We start from the raw sequence: 18,039 nt of genomic DNA, 5'->3' as shown, positions 1-18,039 counted from the left end.
TCCTCGATGTTGACTTAGAATATAATGAAACAAAGACACAACAGAACATGCATGTTTCCACACTTTAAAATGATAACATGAGGTTCACATAATAAACAGACGAGGGATAAGAGGTAAAGGACCTAGTAAGCATCCCACATCATATTGCTCGCAAATGCTTGAATAGATGATTCTCATGTTCTTGCAACGAGATCTGCTTGGGAATATAGAACCTATGAAATAGGGAATCACAACTCGGAGGGTTATTTGACAAAATAAAGTAAAGATGATAATAAAGCAAAGTAAATAACGGGTTGCCTCCCGATCAGTGCTACGTTTAACGTCTTTAGCCCGACGAGAATGATATGAAGATTGACATTGGAGTTTTGCGTGGTGGTTGAGATGTCAAAAGATATTTGTATGTTAAAACGGAAAGCCTGTACGTGACTCCCTGAGTGTCGGTCTCGAAGGAGGGACGTGGAGGTGTGTCAAGTGTTCGGGAGTTTACTTGATTAGATCATGCATAGGATTCGAGTGTGGTGAAGGGTGGATTTGTGAGTGAGAGTAGTTAATTTGGTTGGTTTTGAGTGCAAGAGAGTAGTAAAGTAAAAAGAGATTTTGTAAATATGTAAAATGGGTAGGGATTGGATAGTGTTCATGGATGTTGCATTGTGGAGTCTCTAAGGTCATGGATCGGGATTACTAGGATATTGGCTATTCAAGAGTGTGTTGTCTTAGTCCTTTTCCACCTTTGTGTACTAAGGCTTCTTTGACTTAGGAGTGCCTTCAAGCATCCAAAGTTCTAAGAGGAATTTTATCAAACACTTAAGCTACACACTATCCTACTATTCTTAAGAAGTCCATAGGAACTATGATTGTGTCAAGCTTCAAATCCTAACTCTAATCAAAGACATGAAAGAGTCAAGAGCTCAATCTCTCATCTAGATTGGCTAAATCCAAACAAGATCTCATCAAAACAACAATCAATAGACAAGAATAGGTAATCCATCAACACAAACACATAGATCCAAGATATAGAGATAAGATCATCACACTAGCAACATTCAATCACACAATCCAAATCCCTAGACTAAACTAGCTACTCATGATATGAAATTCAAGCAAAAGCTAATTTAATCCAAGAACAAGATAACTAAAATTTATAGAAATGAAATATAAATCACCTAGAGAGAAGAAGATCTTCAATCCAAGCTTGTTGTCTTCTACAATAGAGATTGATCTAATCTAAAAAACTAAGAAAAATGGAGAAAGTTCTCCAAAGGAAAAACTAAGAAAGGGAAAACTAATTTTCTGGGAACTTCCTCTGAAAATCCATCAAAGGGGTTTAAATAGTCTCCGAAAAAGCAACCCTAGTCGAAATTTGTGCAGTGTAGTCTCCACGCCTGCTCGCACGCGTGTGAGTGTGCGTGGGAGGCTACTGGATTAATTCCACGCATGCTCACACGCGTGTGGCCATCCTGATAGGTCCTCCGGGGCTCCGATCTTGCCTGGTTCGCTCTTTAAGCTCAGCTTTTGGTCCTTTTTACTCCCGGGACTCCTGTTTCACCTTCTTTAGGCTAAAAGTAGCTTTTGTGCGTCAGTTAGTGATTTTCAAGCATTTATGAGCATAATTTACCATGTAAGGATGCTATAGATGTGGTAAAACACCCTAAAATGTGCTTGATTTAAGGGTATCTCGGAGGCTTATCAAAGATCTTGTTACTCATCATCCCAGGGTACTAGCTTGCAACACTGGACTATTCCCTGCGCATTCTCCATCCCATAGTATTTCTTGACTTGATGGCCGTTTACTTTGAAAGTTCCTTTCTCAGGATGCATGATCTCTAAAGTTCCAAAAGGGAAAACCTGTGTAACAATATATGGCCCCGTCCATCGCGATTTAAGTTTTCCAGGAAATAGTCGCAATATGGAGTTGAATAACAACACCTTATCTCCTTTAGCGAATTCTTTGTTCTTCTTGATGTGCATGTCATGGTAAAACTTTGATCGTTCCTTGTAAGATCTGGATGTTTCATAGGCAAGCAAACGCCATTCTTCCAATTCATTCAGTTGAAACATCCTCTCCTGTTCGGCTATTGTTAGATCTTCATTTAACTTTTTAATGGCCCAATATGCCTTATGTTCTATCTCAACCGGAAGGTGACATGCTTTGCCATATAACAATCTGTATGGGGTAGTCCCTATTGGTGTCTTATATGCAGTCCGAAAAGCCCATAAAGCGTCGTTGAGCTTGTCAGCCCAATCCTTTTTATGCCGAGCCACTTTCTTTTTCAATATAGCTTTTATATCTCTATTTGCATTCTCCACTTGCCCGGTAGTTTGAGGATGATATGGAACTCCTCCCCGATGTTGTATGCCCTGCTTTTGAAGCAGTCTTTTCATGGGCACATTCCGGAAGTGTGTTCCTCTGTCACTAATGACAATCCGCGGGACTCCGAACCTTGTGAATAACCTCTTCAAAAATCGTGTTACGCTTCTTGCGTCATTGTTTCGAAGTGCTTCCGCTTCAACCCATTTTGACACGTAATCCACGGCTATAAGGATGTACTTGAAACCTTTAGAATCCGGGAAAGGTCCTGCAAAGTCTAATCCCCATATGTCAAAAATCTCGCATGCCAATATGTAATTCTGCGGCATCTCATCTCTCCCGGTGATGTTTCCAGTCCGTTGACATCTGTCACAATTCCTCACGCAAATTTGAGCGTCCCGAAAAATTGAGGGCCAATAGAATCCTGCTTCAAGCGCTCTTCGTGCGGTTCTGTTTGCCGAGTGATGGCCCATTCGGTGGCATTCTCCCAGAATTTCATGTCCTTCAGCCTCTGCTACACAACATCGAATTATTTGATCAGCGCACACTTTAAAGAGGTATGGCTCGTCCCAGAAATAAAATCGAGATCCAGCCTTTAGTTTCCTTCTGGCGCGTGTGTCCAAGAATTCTGGTAAGTTACCCCCTACAAGGTAGTTTGCTAGGTCAGCATACCAAGGAGTGAGATAAAGACCCATCAATTTCTCTTCAGGGAAATATTCATTTACTTCATCAGATGTATCTTGTCCCTTCTCATTTTCTAGTCTCGACAAATGATCAACTGCACTATTTTCAACTCCTTTTCGGTCCACAATAGTCACGTCAAATTCTTACAACAACAAAATCCATCTAATTAGTCTTGGCTTTGCTTCAGGTTTAGACATAAGAAATCTGATAGCCGCATGATCAATATGAATGACGACCTTTGACATCAAGAGATATGATCTGAATTTATCCAATGCAAACACTATTGCAAATAATTCTTTCTCGGTCGTGGTGTAGGCTTGTTGTGGCTTTGTTAACATTTGACTAGCATAGGCAATAGGCTGAAATTTCTTGTCATTTTTCTGCCCTAGCACAACTCCAACTGCAAAATTACTTGCATCGCACATTAGTTCGAAAGGTTGATCCCATTTTGGTCCTACAAGAATCGGAGTATGTACCATGGCTTTTTTCAAATCTTGAAATGCTTTTATAGCGTCCTCATTTAGTTCAAATATAGCGCCCTTTTCCAACAATCTAGTCAACGGTCTTGCAATTTTTGAGAAGTCTTTTATAAATCTTCTGTAGAATCCCACATGTCCTAAGAAACTCCTCAAGGATGTCACATTGTGCGGTGGTGGCAGGGTTTCAATGATTGCTGTTTTTGCTCTGTCAACTTCAATACCTTTTTTTGAGATTTTATGTCCAAGCACAATTCCTTCCGTGACCATGTAATAGCATTTTTCCCATGATAATGCCAAATTCATCTGCTAACACCGTTCTAACACCTTCTCTAGATTTCCAAGGCATTCTTCGAAAGTTTGTCCGAAAATTTTGAAATCATCCATAAACACTTCCATAAAATTACCAATAAAATCTTCAAAAATATCTAACATGCAGATCATGAAGGTGGCAGGGGCGTTACAGAGACCAAACGGCATTCTTCTGTAAGCAAATGTACCAAACGGACAAGTGAATGTTGTTTTCTCTTGATCTTCCAAGGCTACTGGAATTTGAAAGTATCCACTCATTATATCCAAGAAATAGTAGTAGCCGTATCCGCTTACTTTCTCAATCATTTGATCTATGAAGGGCAACAGAAAGTGGTATTTACAAGTGGCTTCGTTGAGCTTCCTATAATCGATACAGACTCACCATCCAGTTATTTTTCTTGTAGGGATCAGTTCCTTGTTGTCATTTTCAGTGACTGTGATTCCACCTTTCTTCGGCACCACATGAGTTGGCCTAACCCATGCACTGTCCGAAATAGGGTAAATCATTCCGACGTCCATAAGTTTGATCACCTCATTTTTCACGACTTCGAATGTGTTCGGGTTAAGTCGACGCTACGGTTGGGCTACAGGTTTGGCCCCTTCTTCCAATAGAATTTTATGTGTGCAAATAGCCGGATTAATCCCCTTGAACTCAGTCATCCTCCAACCGATTGCTTCTTTATTTCTCTTCAGCACTGCTATCAGTTGCTCTTTTTGTACAGCTGAAAGATCTGTTGCGATGACAACTGGCAACTCCTTCCCCGATCCTAGGTAAGCATACTCAAGGTGCGTAGGCAAAGGCTTCAACTCTCCTTCCTGTATTATTTCGTCTTCTTCATTTCTTTTCTCATTTCCAACATCAAACTCCTCCCCAAATTCATCAAGTTCATCCCCATCATTTCCAACCATTTCCTCCGAGACTTCACCAACAGAATTTATATTTTCAACGAATTCAGAAGCACAATCATTATCAATCAAATTAAAACGATCAACCTCTCGGTGTAAAGCAATATGTAAAGTGTTAAGCTCATGCTCAAATGTATTTTCATTACAATTCCTGGCCCCTATGGGACATTCCCAATTAAAATCATGCCTCTTGGCTTTGGGCACTTCCCATAAATAATCAATTCATCATGCACGTAGTCGACAAAAAAGCATTCATCCCCATCTAGAGGATATTTCATAATTTTGGTTACGTCGAAGCTGGCGAACTCATCTCCCACACGGATAACGAGTTTGCATTCCCCTACGTCTATCAAAGCTCTAGCGGTCGCCAAGAAAGGTCTGCCCAAGATGAGAGGAATCTCCACATCCGGGTCCATATCTAAGATCACAAAATCCATTAGAAAAATGAATTTATCGACTCGGACCAAAACATCTTCCACTATACCCCTGGGGTATTTGGTGGATCGGTCAGCTAACTGAATGCACATGCGTGTAGGCTTAAGAGTTCCTAAATTCAATTTTCGATATAAAGCAAAAGGCATCAAATTAATACTAGCACCTAGATCTGCCAAGGCTCTATTAAAGGTTGTTCTTCCTATATTACAAGCTATAGTGAAACTTCCCGGATCTTTTAACTTCTCGGGTACATCCTTATGTAATATAGTAGAACACTCTTCTCCTAACACAACAGTAGCGATTTCAGCCAATCTCTTTTTGTTAGACAAAATATCTTTAAGGAATTTGGCATACCTCGGCATTTCTCCTAATGCGTCAATGAATGGCATGTCAATGTGTAGTTGGCGTAGCATTTGTAGGAACTTATCATACTTGGCGTTGTCGATATCAGTGCGGAATCTTTGAGGAAATGGGAGTTTTTCTTTCGGCACTGGTGGTGGCTCTTGCATGATTTTTTTTCCTTTCCGAGAAGGTTGTGGCGGTTGCGTTTCTTCCCTTCCGATCTCTTTTTCGAGTGCTTGTTCAACTTGTGTTGCGTTGGAAGTCTCATCTTTGTCCATCCTCAGATTTTCTGCTGGGACAGATGGCGGTGGTGGTGGAACAACTTCTGGAAGTGCTCTCCCGCTTCTTAGTGTCACAGCGTTCACGTCCGTTTCTCCCTGGACTTGGAGCGGTGAGAGTGTTTCGTGGCGAAGCTCTTGAATTTCTCCCAGCATCTCTTTGGTGATAGTTTCTTTGAGTTTAGCATTCTCCTCCCTCGTCCCTCGTATAAAATCATTTAAGCGTTGTTCAAGGGTGGTTTGGTTGTTTTCGGGTGAAAGAGGCTGTTCTGGGGGAGTAGAAGAGTAGGCATAGATTTCGGCTCGATCCACGTCGTCAACACGCATGTGACCCGGCGTGGAATTATTCCAGTGAGCTCCCACGCCTGCACACATGCGTGTTGCTCGCGTGGATGGGCCACTACCTGAAAAATTCTCAGAATTTAGGTGGTTTGGCTCGTCAAGGTGCGTTGGAGGGTAATATGAAGGCATCTCATGAATAGGATATCTTTGGGGCTGATAATGTTGGGTTGCATAAGCTTGTTCATGATAATAAATTGGTGGTGGATGCATAGGATATGAAAAAGAAGGTGGATAAGGAAAAGGGTAGTTGTGATAATATTGAGGTGGTGGATATGGTGGTTGTGGCGGTGAGGGATAGTAAGGGTTCCGTCCATATGGCGTATAACCATGGTAAGTTTGATCGTTAGGTGGAGGTGGATCCATGATTGCGTCACAGAAGTCCTACAATCAAATTTTGAAACAAGGAATCGGAGCACAAGAGGCAACTCCTTTCACAGATTAGCTCAAGTGATGTGTAGTTGGGTAAAAAAGTGTAGATAGCAATAGAATAAAACGAAAGAAAATGAAACAAGCAAGTTATCCAAATAATTCAAGATAATAAAACTTTAAATTCACCGTTTGTCATCCCCGGCAACGACGCCATTTTGATGGTTGTGAGTTTAGCGTGAATGATGTAGTGTGTAATGGAAGTGGTAAAACGAAGAGTCATGAACTCCCCGAGTGTCGTGTCTCTCATGGATGGCAAATTCGAGAATGTCCGGTTTTCCTATCTTGAATTGTTTAGATAACGCGAAGGTTGAGCATATAGAGATTGGTGAGAAGGAATGGTAAGGGTGCAAAGATTAAGGAGATCTAGGAAAAGTAAATATGAGTAAAAGCGGATGGGGGCTAAAACGTCATGGAGATTGGTTCAACACACATGGTAGGGGCTTGATTTCCATCGAGTCATGTTTGAAGGAGCTTGGAACAATGTCCTGAGTGGCGTCACACTCAAGCTCCCAATCCTCAGTCGGTTGGGGAATTTTGACAAACACTTTGTCTACAAGATCCCTCCGGATCTCATCTTCTCAGATTGAGAGCGGGAGACGTGGGTAGTGGGCTTCATCTCTTTGCGATATCTCGCCAAAGAGATGATCCTATACTCTTGAAGAGATCGGGGCCCTCGATCTAACAAGATCATACAAAACATACACACAATTTCAACATTCCCCAAAGAAATCAAACTCATTCATCAATTCTAGATCATGAACATGAAATCTCCATCCTTCCTAGCCCCTATCCTAGGGATTAGCCTTTCATAGGCTTTAACAACATCATCTCATTCAAATAGAAAAACATATTTACAAGATCAAAATAAAAGCAAGTAACTTTAGGAAAAAGGAAAAGCTAAAGAGTTCCAAAGAGAAAGCAAGTTACAATGAAAGATTTTACCCCAAAAGGATCTCAAGGCGATGTGATAAGCACCAAGAATAGCACTTATAAGGGGTCTTTATTAGATTAAAAGCGCATCGTTTTGACATCCAATTACAACAATTGCATGCATTTCAGCTCAAATGCGATCAATTTCTTCTAACAACATTTCCAAGAAGAGTTTTGAAGTATTTCACAGGTTGAAGAGGGATTTGAAGCTAAAATAGAGCAAAAGATGAACAAGCTAACATGCAGTAACGCCCCACGCAGCCTCACACGCGTGTGGCTGGGCGTGGAATTATTCCAGAGAGCCACCACGCCACTCACACGCGTGTGAGCAAGCGTGGTCGGGCCAAGGGCTATTTTGGGAAATTTGTCCCTTTTCTTTGTCACCTATATAAATCCCTTTTGCCCAAAACCTAGAGGGGGGAGCTTAGATCAGAAAAATTGATAGAATAGGATAGTTAGATCTAGAGGGTTTTCTCCCCTCATGGGGGAAAATTCCTTCGAATCATAGTTTAGAATAGATTAAGGGCAAGAAGGAAGATTGGGATTCAAGATCAAGGTTGTAAGATCCCATTTTTCAAGGGGTGGTAACCATTCTCTTCAATTTCTAATTCAATACTTGTTTCTTTGAATGTCCTTTTCTTTTTCTTGTTTCTTAGTATGCTAGAGTAGATTAGATAGGGGATTGGTGGCCCCATGGTAGATCTATATGGATGTTTAATATTGTTGCTTTAATTTGTGAATTGCTTGCTTGTTGGATGTTGAACTTGTGTGGATGATGTTCTTTAAGCTTTGTGCCTCTTGTGGCCACATTAGGTAGCAAACCCAAAGGAAGTGAGTGTGTGTGCGATAGCGGCCACCCACGAGTCTCACTCACCCACATCTCCGCTCTTAGTCCGAAAGGACAAGATCCGAGAGGAGTGGTAGACAAAGTGTTCGATGAAATGCCCCAACCGAATGAGGATGTGGGAGTCCAAAGTGTGAGGCCACTTGGTAGTGTGCCATGAACTCCCAAGTCTATTCCACAACTTGCATTCACAAAACCAACCAAAGATAAACTACATGGAAAAGCCTAAAGCCCCAATCTCCACTTTACTTTCCTTTATTTTTATCACAACCTTTATCAACCTTACCCTCTTTTACCAATGAATCCAACCCTTAGCAAATCTTGTAACTCTTTTCCTTCAACCTCTTAGATGCCAACACACCCATTCGATTCCCATTCGTCATCCTTGAGAGACACGACACTCGGGGAGTCTTGACTCTTCGTTTTACCACCTTCACATTCACCTTCACTCATCACAAATACACATCCTTCAAAATGGCGCCGTTGCCGGGGATGACAAACGGTTTCGAATAGTGTTGACATCTTAGAAGTAGAATTTTAAGAGTTCTTGAATTGCTTTCTTTTTGTGTATTTTATTTTGTTTTCTTACTTTTGTTCCTTGTTTGAGAAGTGAGCTTATATTATCTTGAATATCTTGTGCTCACTTGCAACTACTTTTAGTTGCAAAATTATTTGTTGTTGGCTAAGCTATTGTGCAGGAAATTCTCCTTAAGCAAACCTCTTGAAGTTTGCCAATAAGTGCTAAAATGAATCCCCATGGTTACCCACATCATGGAGGACAATCCTATGGAAATCCTCAACCCCAACCATATCCTTATTACCCCCATTCTACCTATACTTACCCTCCACCCACATACCACTACCCACCTCCATACCCTTACCTGTTAGGAACATAATGTATTAGGTTTTGATGATACCAAAATGTATTTTAGAATCCCCTAAAGTCTCGAAAGATAGGAATCAATGTAAGTTCGACAAGTAAACTAAGAGCGAAAATACAACCGGGTAACTTGAGCTCAACTCGGAAAATATTTAAGCTTGAGGTAAACTTGTGTGAACATCTTAGAAAGTCTCGTGTTGTAATCTTATAGATAGATCAGAAGAAGGCACGGGACAACACTGGAGGAATAAGGGTCTGCGAGACATCAACTAAGTCTCGAGACATAAGCAGAGTCCGAGAGATAGGATCTCTCGATACAACAACCCAGTTCGAGACATAAGCAGAGTTCGAGAGATAGATCTCTCGATACATGGGGATCAAGACATCAAACAATCGAGACATCAACTTTAGTCTCGATAAACTGACATTTCTCCAAAAGGCTGAATGACGGTCAGGAAGCATGAATAAAGTTTGGAGAAGAAGAATATCATGGAGATAAAATATTAAGGAGGTGCCAGAAGTGAATGCCACATCAGAATTCCACAACAAATGGATAGAAGGTGCACTAATCCAAAATCGGTCTTATTCCCTAGAACGAGGATCAACGGGAATTTAAAAAGAGTAACTTTTACCAAAAGTAGCAAGTGAAGCATGGACTCAAGAAAGTGGATTATGGAATATCCACTACCAAACAAAAGGTTCAAGTTACAATACCACCACTCCATGAAAAATGCTGAAAAGATGCAAGACCCATACACAGCATGGGAGACAAATTTCAAACGGAATAATTTTCCCTCCAACGGAATTATTCCTTAACTCTCATATAAAAAGGACGTGAAGACACAAGTTAAAAAAAAAAGTCTTGGTCAGAGGAAGTGAGCTTATTCTGAAAATCTTAAGAGGTGTCTATTTCAAACGTTCAAGTGCCTGAGCTCAATCTGGAATATCATCCTGATATTCAAAATAGCGAGAGAACACATCTTAGTGTTTGAGAGAGTTACAAAGCTTAAACTGCTATACATCTAGAAGGTGACCGAAGCAGCTCTACATCGAAGTTGATTCAACGATAGCTTTTGGTCAGATTGGAGCTTGTTACACTCAACTGTGACAACCAAAGGTCCTTGCTTTGGATTAAGCAAGAAGAGGCGGAGTAACCTGGCAGCTGTCTAGTGAAGATCCTGAGGCTTGAGGCGGGCTTGGTGATCAAAGCTCAAGTGCTCGAGAGGTGGAGTACCTGGAAGCGGGGAGAAAAACCTGAGGAGAGGCGGAGTAACCTGGGAGCTGTCTTGTGAAGATCCTGAGGCTTGAGGCGAGCTTGGTGATCAAAGCTCAAGCGCTCGATATTGTACTAAAAAGGGAAGTTTTAGTGCAATCCTTCCAGGGAGTTTCTGGAAGAAGAGTTGATGTAGGCGGGCTGGCCGAACCACTTAAAAATCTCTCTCGCATTTACTTTCTGCTTTTATCTCTCGCTATCTAACTCTCGAACTGCACTGCATATAACCACACCTCTCGAACTAACTCAAACTCGTGCTAACTAAAAGGGGATAACCTTTCCGCTGCGCATAAAACTTTGTCTTCATCTTGTGAGGTATCGGACCTAAACATCTTAAGTCCAATACACACGAGAAGTCGAAAAAGATTTGCAAAATCTTGTACAAGTCTATTCACCCCCCCCTCTAGACTTGTACCCCATCCCCTTGGGACCAACAATTGGTATCAGAGCCAGTTCTCTGATCGATATAAACCTTTGTTTATATTGCCTAGAGATCCTTCTTTGAAAAACCCTTTAAAAATCTTCCAAAGCACGAGATAATTTTTAAAAATGGATAGCATGTTGTCGAGACATCTTCTTTTTGATCTTAGCAGGTTCGATGACTGGAAAACACGCATGCTTGCGTATCTATCAACCCTCCATGATGAGATGGCCGAGGTTATAACTTCTGGACCAGTCAAAATCTTAATGGTCAATACTGCTGCAGCTCAAACCCAAGACACACAAAAGTACATCCCAAAACCTAGGGAAGAATGGACAAGTGATGATAGGAAGAGAAACAACCTGGACAATATTGCCAAGGACATTCTCTTCAGAGCTATAGATGAAACCATCTTCCCAAAAGTGAGAAAGTGCAAAACGGCAAAAGAGGTATGGGATACTTTGATGTTAATTGGTGAAGGTGACGAACAGGAAAAGGAGAACAAGCTCACCGTGGCCATGAAGAAGTTCGAGGACTTCAAGATGAAGCCAGGGGAGAGCATCGACAGCATGGAATCTCGGTTCATGAAGCTATCAATCGAGATCAGTGAGCTCGAGAAGGAGATTCCACAAAAGGAGCTAAACCTGAAGGTCTTACGAGGCCTTACCAAGGAGTGGGAAATGAAGGTGATCACAATGCGTGATCACAGGGATTTGAAGAACACCACAACCGACCAACTTTTCAGAGATCTCAAAGCCTTCGAATTTGAGATGCTTCCGAGAGATGAGGACGTGGTGGACAGACGGAATGTGGCACTGGTTGCTGATCAACCATCCACCTCTTCAAGGTCAGATCCTAATCCCACTAATATGTTATCTGACGAACAGTTTGCTCTCTTCATGAGGAAATTCAGGAAATTCATGAGGAAGTCAACGGAGAGCACGTTCACCTTCCTCCTCAAGAAGGAACAATGAGAAACATTCATCCAGAAGGATAGAGGAGGAAAATCAGGGTCTCTGCTACAACTGCAGGAGACCAGGACACTTCAAAGCCGAGTGCCCTTACCCTATGGTAAGTAAGTATCAAGGCCAAGAAGGCAGGGACTCCAGGAGAAAGGAGGAATCCAAAGAAAAGCCAGCACAAAGTGGCTTCAAGGGAGATTCAAGGAAACATCTGCGCAGAAAGGCGCTTGTTGCTGAGGAACTCGAGAGAGCAATCGAGGAGTCCGAGACATCGAGCTCCAGTGAAGGCAGCAACAGCTCAGAAGATGAGAGGGGACTCATCTGCTTATACACCGAGGAAGAAGAGGATCAATGTCTAATGGCCATTGACAATGAGGTAACCTCTACTTCCACATCTCGCTGCTCTACCTCTACCTCTCGTTGTTCTTCGTTCGGAAGCGATGAAGATCCCTTTGAGATGCTTGAAACACTTAAAAGGGATCTCAGTATCGCTAACAGCACTCATGCCAAAATCCGGGAAGAAAACAGCAAGCTAACTGCAGAAAGAGATATGCTTAAGAATGTCTCGAAAGAGAATTCTGAGCTAACTCTCAAAGTAAGTGAGTTAGAAGCCAAAGTAATCCTACTGGCTGAAGAGTGCAAAGCTCGAGAGACCAGAGAGCTTAATCTTAGAAAGGTCATAGCATCATACACGAATTCCTCCAAAGCTATGGAGAAAATGGTAAATGATCACAGACCTACTAGTGATAGAACCGGTCTAGGGTTCCGTCAAGACTGTCCCTCGAGAGATAAACAGACCAATGGTTTGGGAACTTCAAATAATGGAGGATCTCAACCCAAACCAAACAAAGGTCATAAAAGACCAACAGAAAAGACTAGAGTAGCTATTCATAAACCGTCCCTATACACCAGCAATGGAAAGTATAGGAAAGCTATGAAGAATGGCCGGGTAAACAATATCGAGAGATCACCTTGCTATCTCTCGCAAGGCCATTCCAAGTACAAAAGGAGCTACATTCCATATAATGCGCTTCAAGGCAAATATGGAAGGTCTGAGATCCACAAAGTTAGGAACTCACGGATGGAGAAAGGCAGACTCTATCCATCTAGTGAGAATTGGTCATCGAATCATAATTTCTGGAAGAAACCTCACTTCCAGCTATTTCACATGACCAAACAGCGTATGAAAGGCATGGTGCATAAGCCGGTCGAAAAGTCTCTACCTAAGTTGATTTATGCACCAAAGAGGCCTAAAACCTTTGCTAGCATTCCTTATAATTATCAAACGTACAATGGCTACATTGCGCCTAGGCCTGGAATAATGGGCACAAGGTATAAATGGATGCCTAAACTCACTAACCCACCAGGACCCAAAGTTTGGGTACCTAAACTTGCTTAATTGCCTTGCAGGACACCAGGGACATGTGGTTCATTGACAGTGGATGTTCGAGACATATGACGGGAAACTTAACACTACTAGAGAACATCCATCCTATCGAAGGTCCCCTGGTGACATTTGGAGACAACGAGAAGAAAGGTCGCACAAAGGCTGTTGGTGAAATTCATAAGAATGAGCTGGTTATTAAGGGAGTATCCTACGTTGAAGGGCTCAAGTTCAATCTCCTTAGTACAAGCCAGTTCTGTGACAAGGGCCACAAAGTTGTCTTCACCAAAAGCAAGTGCCAAATCATGCAAGAGAAATCTCTCGAAGTCGTCTTGGAAGCAGCAAGGAAAGGAAACATGTACATAGTGGATTGGAGTTCTGCCAAACCATCCCTATGTATGCTGGCAAGGAGCAAGGAAGACTTATGCTGGGATTGGCATAGTAAGCTTAGTCATCTGAACTTCAAGACTATCAACAAGCTTACTAAGAGGAACTTAGTGGAAGGACTGCCCAAAGTGACGTTTCGAAAGGATAAAATTTGTGAGGCATGTCAACGTTGCAAACAGATCAAATCCTCNGCACAGTAAGCTTAGCCATCTGAACTTCAAAACTATCAACAAGCTTACTAAGAGGAACCTTGTGGAAGGACTGCCCAAAGTGACGTTTCGAAAGGATAAGATATGTGAGGCTTGTCAACGCTGCAAACAGACCAAATCCTCTTTCAAAACCAAAGCCGAGACATCATCTACTAGACCACTAAGTCTTCTCCATATGGACTTATTTGGCCCAGTAGACCCACCCAGCATGAGAGGAAGAAAGTACACTCTTGTGGTAGTAGATGACTACACAAGATTCACCTGGACCGTGTACTTAACCAAGAAAAGTGAGACAAAAGTTGCCTTACCAAACCTTCTGAAGCAGGTTCAAATTGAAAAGGATGTCTCGATACTAAAGATTCGGTCAGATCAAGGTGGAGAGTTCGTTAATCAAGTTATCGAGAGCTACTGCAACGAAAACGGTATTCATCATCAGTTGTCAGCTGCTCGAACGCCTCAACAGAACGGAGTTGCTGAAAGAAGGAACAGAACTCTCAAGGAAGCCGCAAGGACCATGCTCTCACAAGCTAACATATCTCAAGGATTTTGGGCAGAAGCAATCAACACAGCGTGCTATACCCAAAATCGGTCCTTGATCGTGAAAGGAGTTGGAAAGACTCCATATGAGTTGTGGAATGGAAGGAAACCGAATGTAAGCTACTTCCACACATTCGGGTGCAAATGCTATGTCCACAACAATGGGAAGACTCAGCTAAGAACTTTTGATGAAAAGGCAGATGATGGAGTATTTCTGGGATACTCATCAACCAGTAAAGCATTCAGAGTCTTCAACAAGCGAAGATTGGTGGTTGAAGAATCCATACATGTCTCTTTTGATGATAGAGCATCAACAGATCAACCATCAAAGTCAATGGAAGCAGCTGAGGAAGCTCAGTCGGAGTCAATCGAGAGATTAGACTCACCTCTCGATGGGAAGAAACCGATAGTTCGAGACGTAGCGGAACTCCAGTCAGAATCAGATGATGAAGCTACCAAGAAGAAAGCTCCTGACTCAGTTGATCCGATCCAGATCATAGATGCTCAACCCACATCTCAACCTTCAACGGAAGTATCAACTGAGGAGCCACAACACGACCTAAGATGGCTGAGAAGTCACCCTGCTGATCAAGTGATTGGAGATGTACGTGACAGAGTTCGGACCAGATCAGCATACAGAGAAAGCATGTTTGCTTGCTTTCTATCTCAAATAGAGCCTAAGGTGATCGATGAGGCTCTATGTGATCCAGATTGGGCAAGCCATGCAAGAGGAACTTCATCAGTTTGAACGGAACGATGTTTGGGAACTAGTTCCGAGACCTCATCATCAGAATGTCATTGGTACAAAGTGGGTTTTCAGAAACAAGATGAATGAGGATGGTGTTATTGTTAGGAACAAGGCCAGACTTGTTGCCAAAGGCTATTGTCAGGAGGAAGGAATAGATTTTGATGAAACCTTCGCTCCAGTGGCACGTCTCGAAGCCATACGCATTTCTCGCATATGCCGCCTTCAAAGACTTTAAAGTATATCAAATGGATGTCAAGAGCGCTTTTCTGAACGGACTTCTCGAAGAAGAGGTGTACGTTGAACAACCTCCGGGTTTCTTGAAGGACGTGGGAGCTGACAAAGTATACAAATTGAAGAAGGCACTTTACGACTTAAAACAAGCTCCGAGAGCTTGGTATGATACCCTATCCTCTTTTCTACTTCAGTGTGGGTTCACCAAAGGCCTAGTGGACAAAACACTGTTTAGAATTAAGGATGAGGATCACATCTTATTGGTGCAAATCTATGTGGACGATATCATTTTTGGAAGCACCAATCCAGACTTGTGCGAGAAGTTCTCCAGTTTGATGAAAGGGAAGTTCGAGATGAGCATGATGGGAGAACTCAACTACTTCATTGGATTACAAGTGAGACAGCTTAAGGAAGGTATCTTCATCAATCAGGAAAAATACACCAAGGATCTGCTCAGAAAATACAACATAGAAGGGAAATCCTCAGTCAAAGTACCCATGGGAACCTCTCTACGTATCGATGTCGACAGTGAAGGTCGAGAGGTCGATCAAACTACATATCGAGGTATCATCGGATCTCTTCTTTATTTAACTGCTAGTAGACCAGATATATCCCTTGCAGTAGGTGTATGTGCTAGATTTCAGGCAAGTCCTAAGGAAAGTCACTTAAATGCATCTAAAAAGATCCTTAGATATCTCAAAGGTACGCAAAGTGTTGGACTTTGGTATTCGAGAGGTGGATCTTTCGAACTTATGGGTTATTCAGATGCGGACTTTGCCGGTTGTAAAATAGATCGAAAGAGCACATCAGGGACATGTCAGTTTCTAGGTGGAAGACTTGTCTCATGGTTTAGCAAGAAACAGCATTCGATAGCTACAAGCACCGCTGAGGCAGAATATGTAGCAGCTGGAAGTTGCTGTGCTCAGGTTTTATGGATGAAGCAACAACTACTGGATTATGGTGTTGAATGTAAAGAGGTTAAGATCATGTGTGACAACACAAGTGCTATAGCTATCACTCAGAATCCAGTGTTACATTCAAGAACAAAACACATTGATATCAAGTATCACTTCATCCGAGACCATGTTGAGAAAAAGGATATAACTTTGGAATACGTTGCAACGGAGGAACAACTAGCAGATATTTTCACAAAAGCGTTATGTGAAAATAGATTATCTCAACTAAGGTTAGAATTGGGAATGATAGAATTGGGATGAATGATCAAATCTTATCTTCTTGTATTTAGTGCCATGAACTGTTTCGCATGTGAGGGGCGGTTTCATCAACTTTATGGCAGCTTTGGAGTTACACAGCATTGAATGGTCATTCATATGGCATCCCGTGACTCAACAGTGGTAACCTTTTTGGGCTATAAATAGAAGGGTTTTCTCATCAGTTTATGTCATCGACCTCTTCATGGAGAAGAAGAAAGGAAAAGACGATGTACCGTTCTGGTATAGAGGGAGAAAATCAGCAACGAAGTCCAAAGATTTTCAAGGAGAAAACTATCCAGAATCAACGAAGGGTGAACAGATTGCGGAGCTTCCTGATAATCCAAGCAAGCATCCTATTCCCATCCAAGGTGAATGGATCCCCAAATGCGAGGAGATCCACAACGATGGGATACTGGAGTCAGGAGGAGAGTCTTGCACAAGTGGGACTCCTACCGCTGCACATTCTGGAAAAGGACCTCCCTCAACCAAATGGAGAACCAAGGGAAAGGGAGATGAAGCCTGTGAGGAAGGCAGCAGCGGAGAGAAGAACAAGAAGGGGAGTAGCCACCTCTAGTTCTGTTATTAGGAAAAATAGGACTTTAGATGGCTAGTTCCTGTTCTAACGATAGATTCCTATTAGGTTGCCCAAGGCCAAACAAAAGTTTTTATGGAATCTAATAGGATATTGATTCATATGTAATGTTTTCGAAAATCACTAAATGAACTTAAGGAAATGTTCCAAGTGATATCTTTTGATGAATCAATCTTGTCTCCGTATCGCAATCTGTGTTCGAAAGGTAGTTCGAGAGGTACATGTTCAGTTTGCCTTTTTGTGTTATGTCTCGAAGAAGGGTAGTTCGAGAGATCACTTCGAAAGATATTAAACTGACTATCTACGTATCTCTAAATAGAGGAATAAGGAGGGTTAGGGATCGATCACTCAGGAGGAAGATCCTTAACTACAGGAATGCTTAGATGGAGGAATAAGGAGGTTTAGGGATCAATCACTCAGGGGGAAGATCCTTAAACTAGCAAAGTCGAGAGTTACCTTCGAGAGGTAAAACTAATGAGCTCAACGGATATATGTGGAATGGCTAACTTTGGGCGTTAATGTTAGCCACGTGGTCTTCGGTTACTGACGGTTTTCCGCTCTTAAAGGCATTATCTTGATAAGTGGGAGCATGCTTATATAAATATCATCTCTTTATACCCCACTATCCAAAACCGTATTATATCTTACCAAAATACCCTTACCATATCTTACATACATAACCGTTATAAAGGGTATTTCTGACCTTTAAATTCTTTTAAATTAACCGGGATCCCTTTTTCGGGTCAAGCTCTCAACCCTACCCATATATCCAACCCGAATCCACATGATATAAAAGCCAAATTCTTCTTCCTTACCCGGATTCAAGCTCAAATCGAATACCCAAAACCCCCAAATCCTAAACACTGTACACATTCCCTCCAAAACCTCAAATCTTTCAACTATGGCGTCCGAATC

General features: G+C 42.0%; 1 protein-coding gene across 1 annotated transcript; it reads right to left on the bottom strand.

Moving 5' to 3' along the window:
• Window positions 1-4,353: 4,353 nt before the first annotated feature.
• On the bottom strand, window positions 4,354-6,446 carry LOC116033238. Its single transcript, XM_031275994.1, has 2 exons — window positions 4,874-6,446; window positions 4,354-4,700 (listed from the first exon to the last, which is right to left on the bottom strand). Exons 1-2 carry the CDS (start codon window positions 6,444-6,446, stop codon window positions 4,354-4,356), a joined length of 1,920 nt encoding a protein of 639 aa, XP_031131854.1.
• Between the last annotated feature and the right edge of the window lie 11,593 nt (window positions 6,447-18,039).

This window comes from Ipomoea triloba, chromosome 10 (assembly GCF_003576645.1).
Source record: "Ipomoea triloba cultivar NCNSP0323 chromosome 10, ASM357664v1".
NCBI lineage: Eukaryota > Viridiplantae > Streptophyta > Magnoliopsida > Solanales > Convolvulaceae > Ipomoea > Ipomoea triloba.
The sequence above is the reverse complement of the archived record's forward strand: the minus strand, read 5'-3'. Positions and strand labels throughout refer to the sequence as shown.

Coding starts and splice junctions, on each gene's coding strand:
- LOC116033238 (XM_031275994.1), bottom strand. CDS start 6,446: ATGGATCCACCTCCACCTAACGATCAAACTTACCATGGTTATACGCCA. Junction 4,701..4,873: donor GAAGTGCCCAAAGCCAAGAG/GCATGATTTTAA, acceptor CTGTTGGTGAAG/TCTCGGAGGAAATGGTTGGA.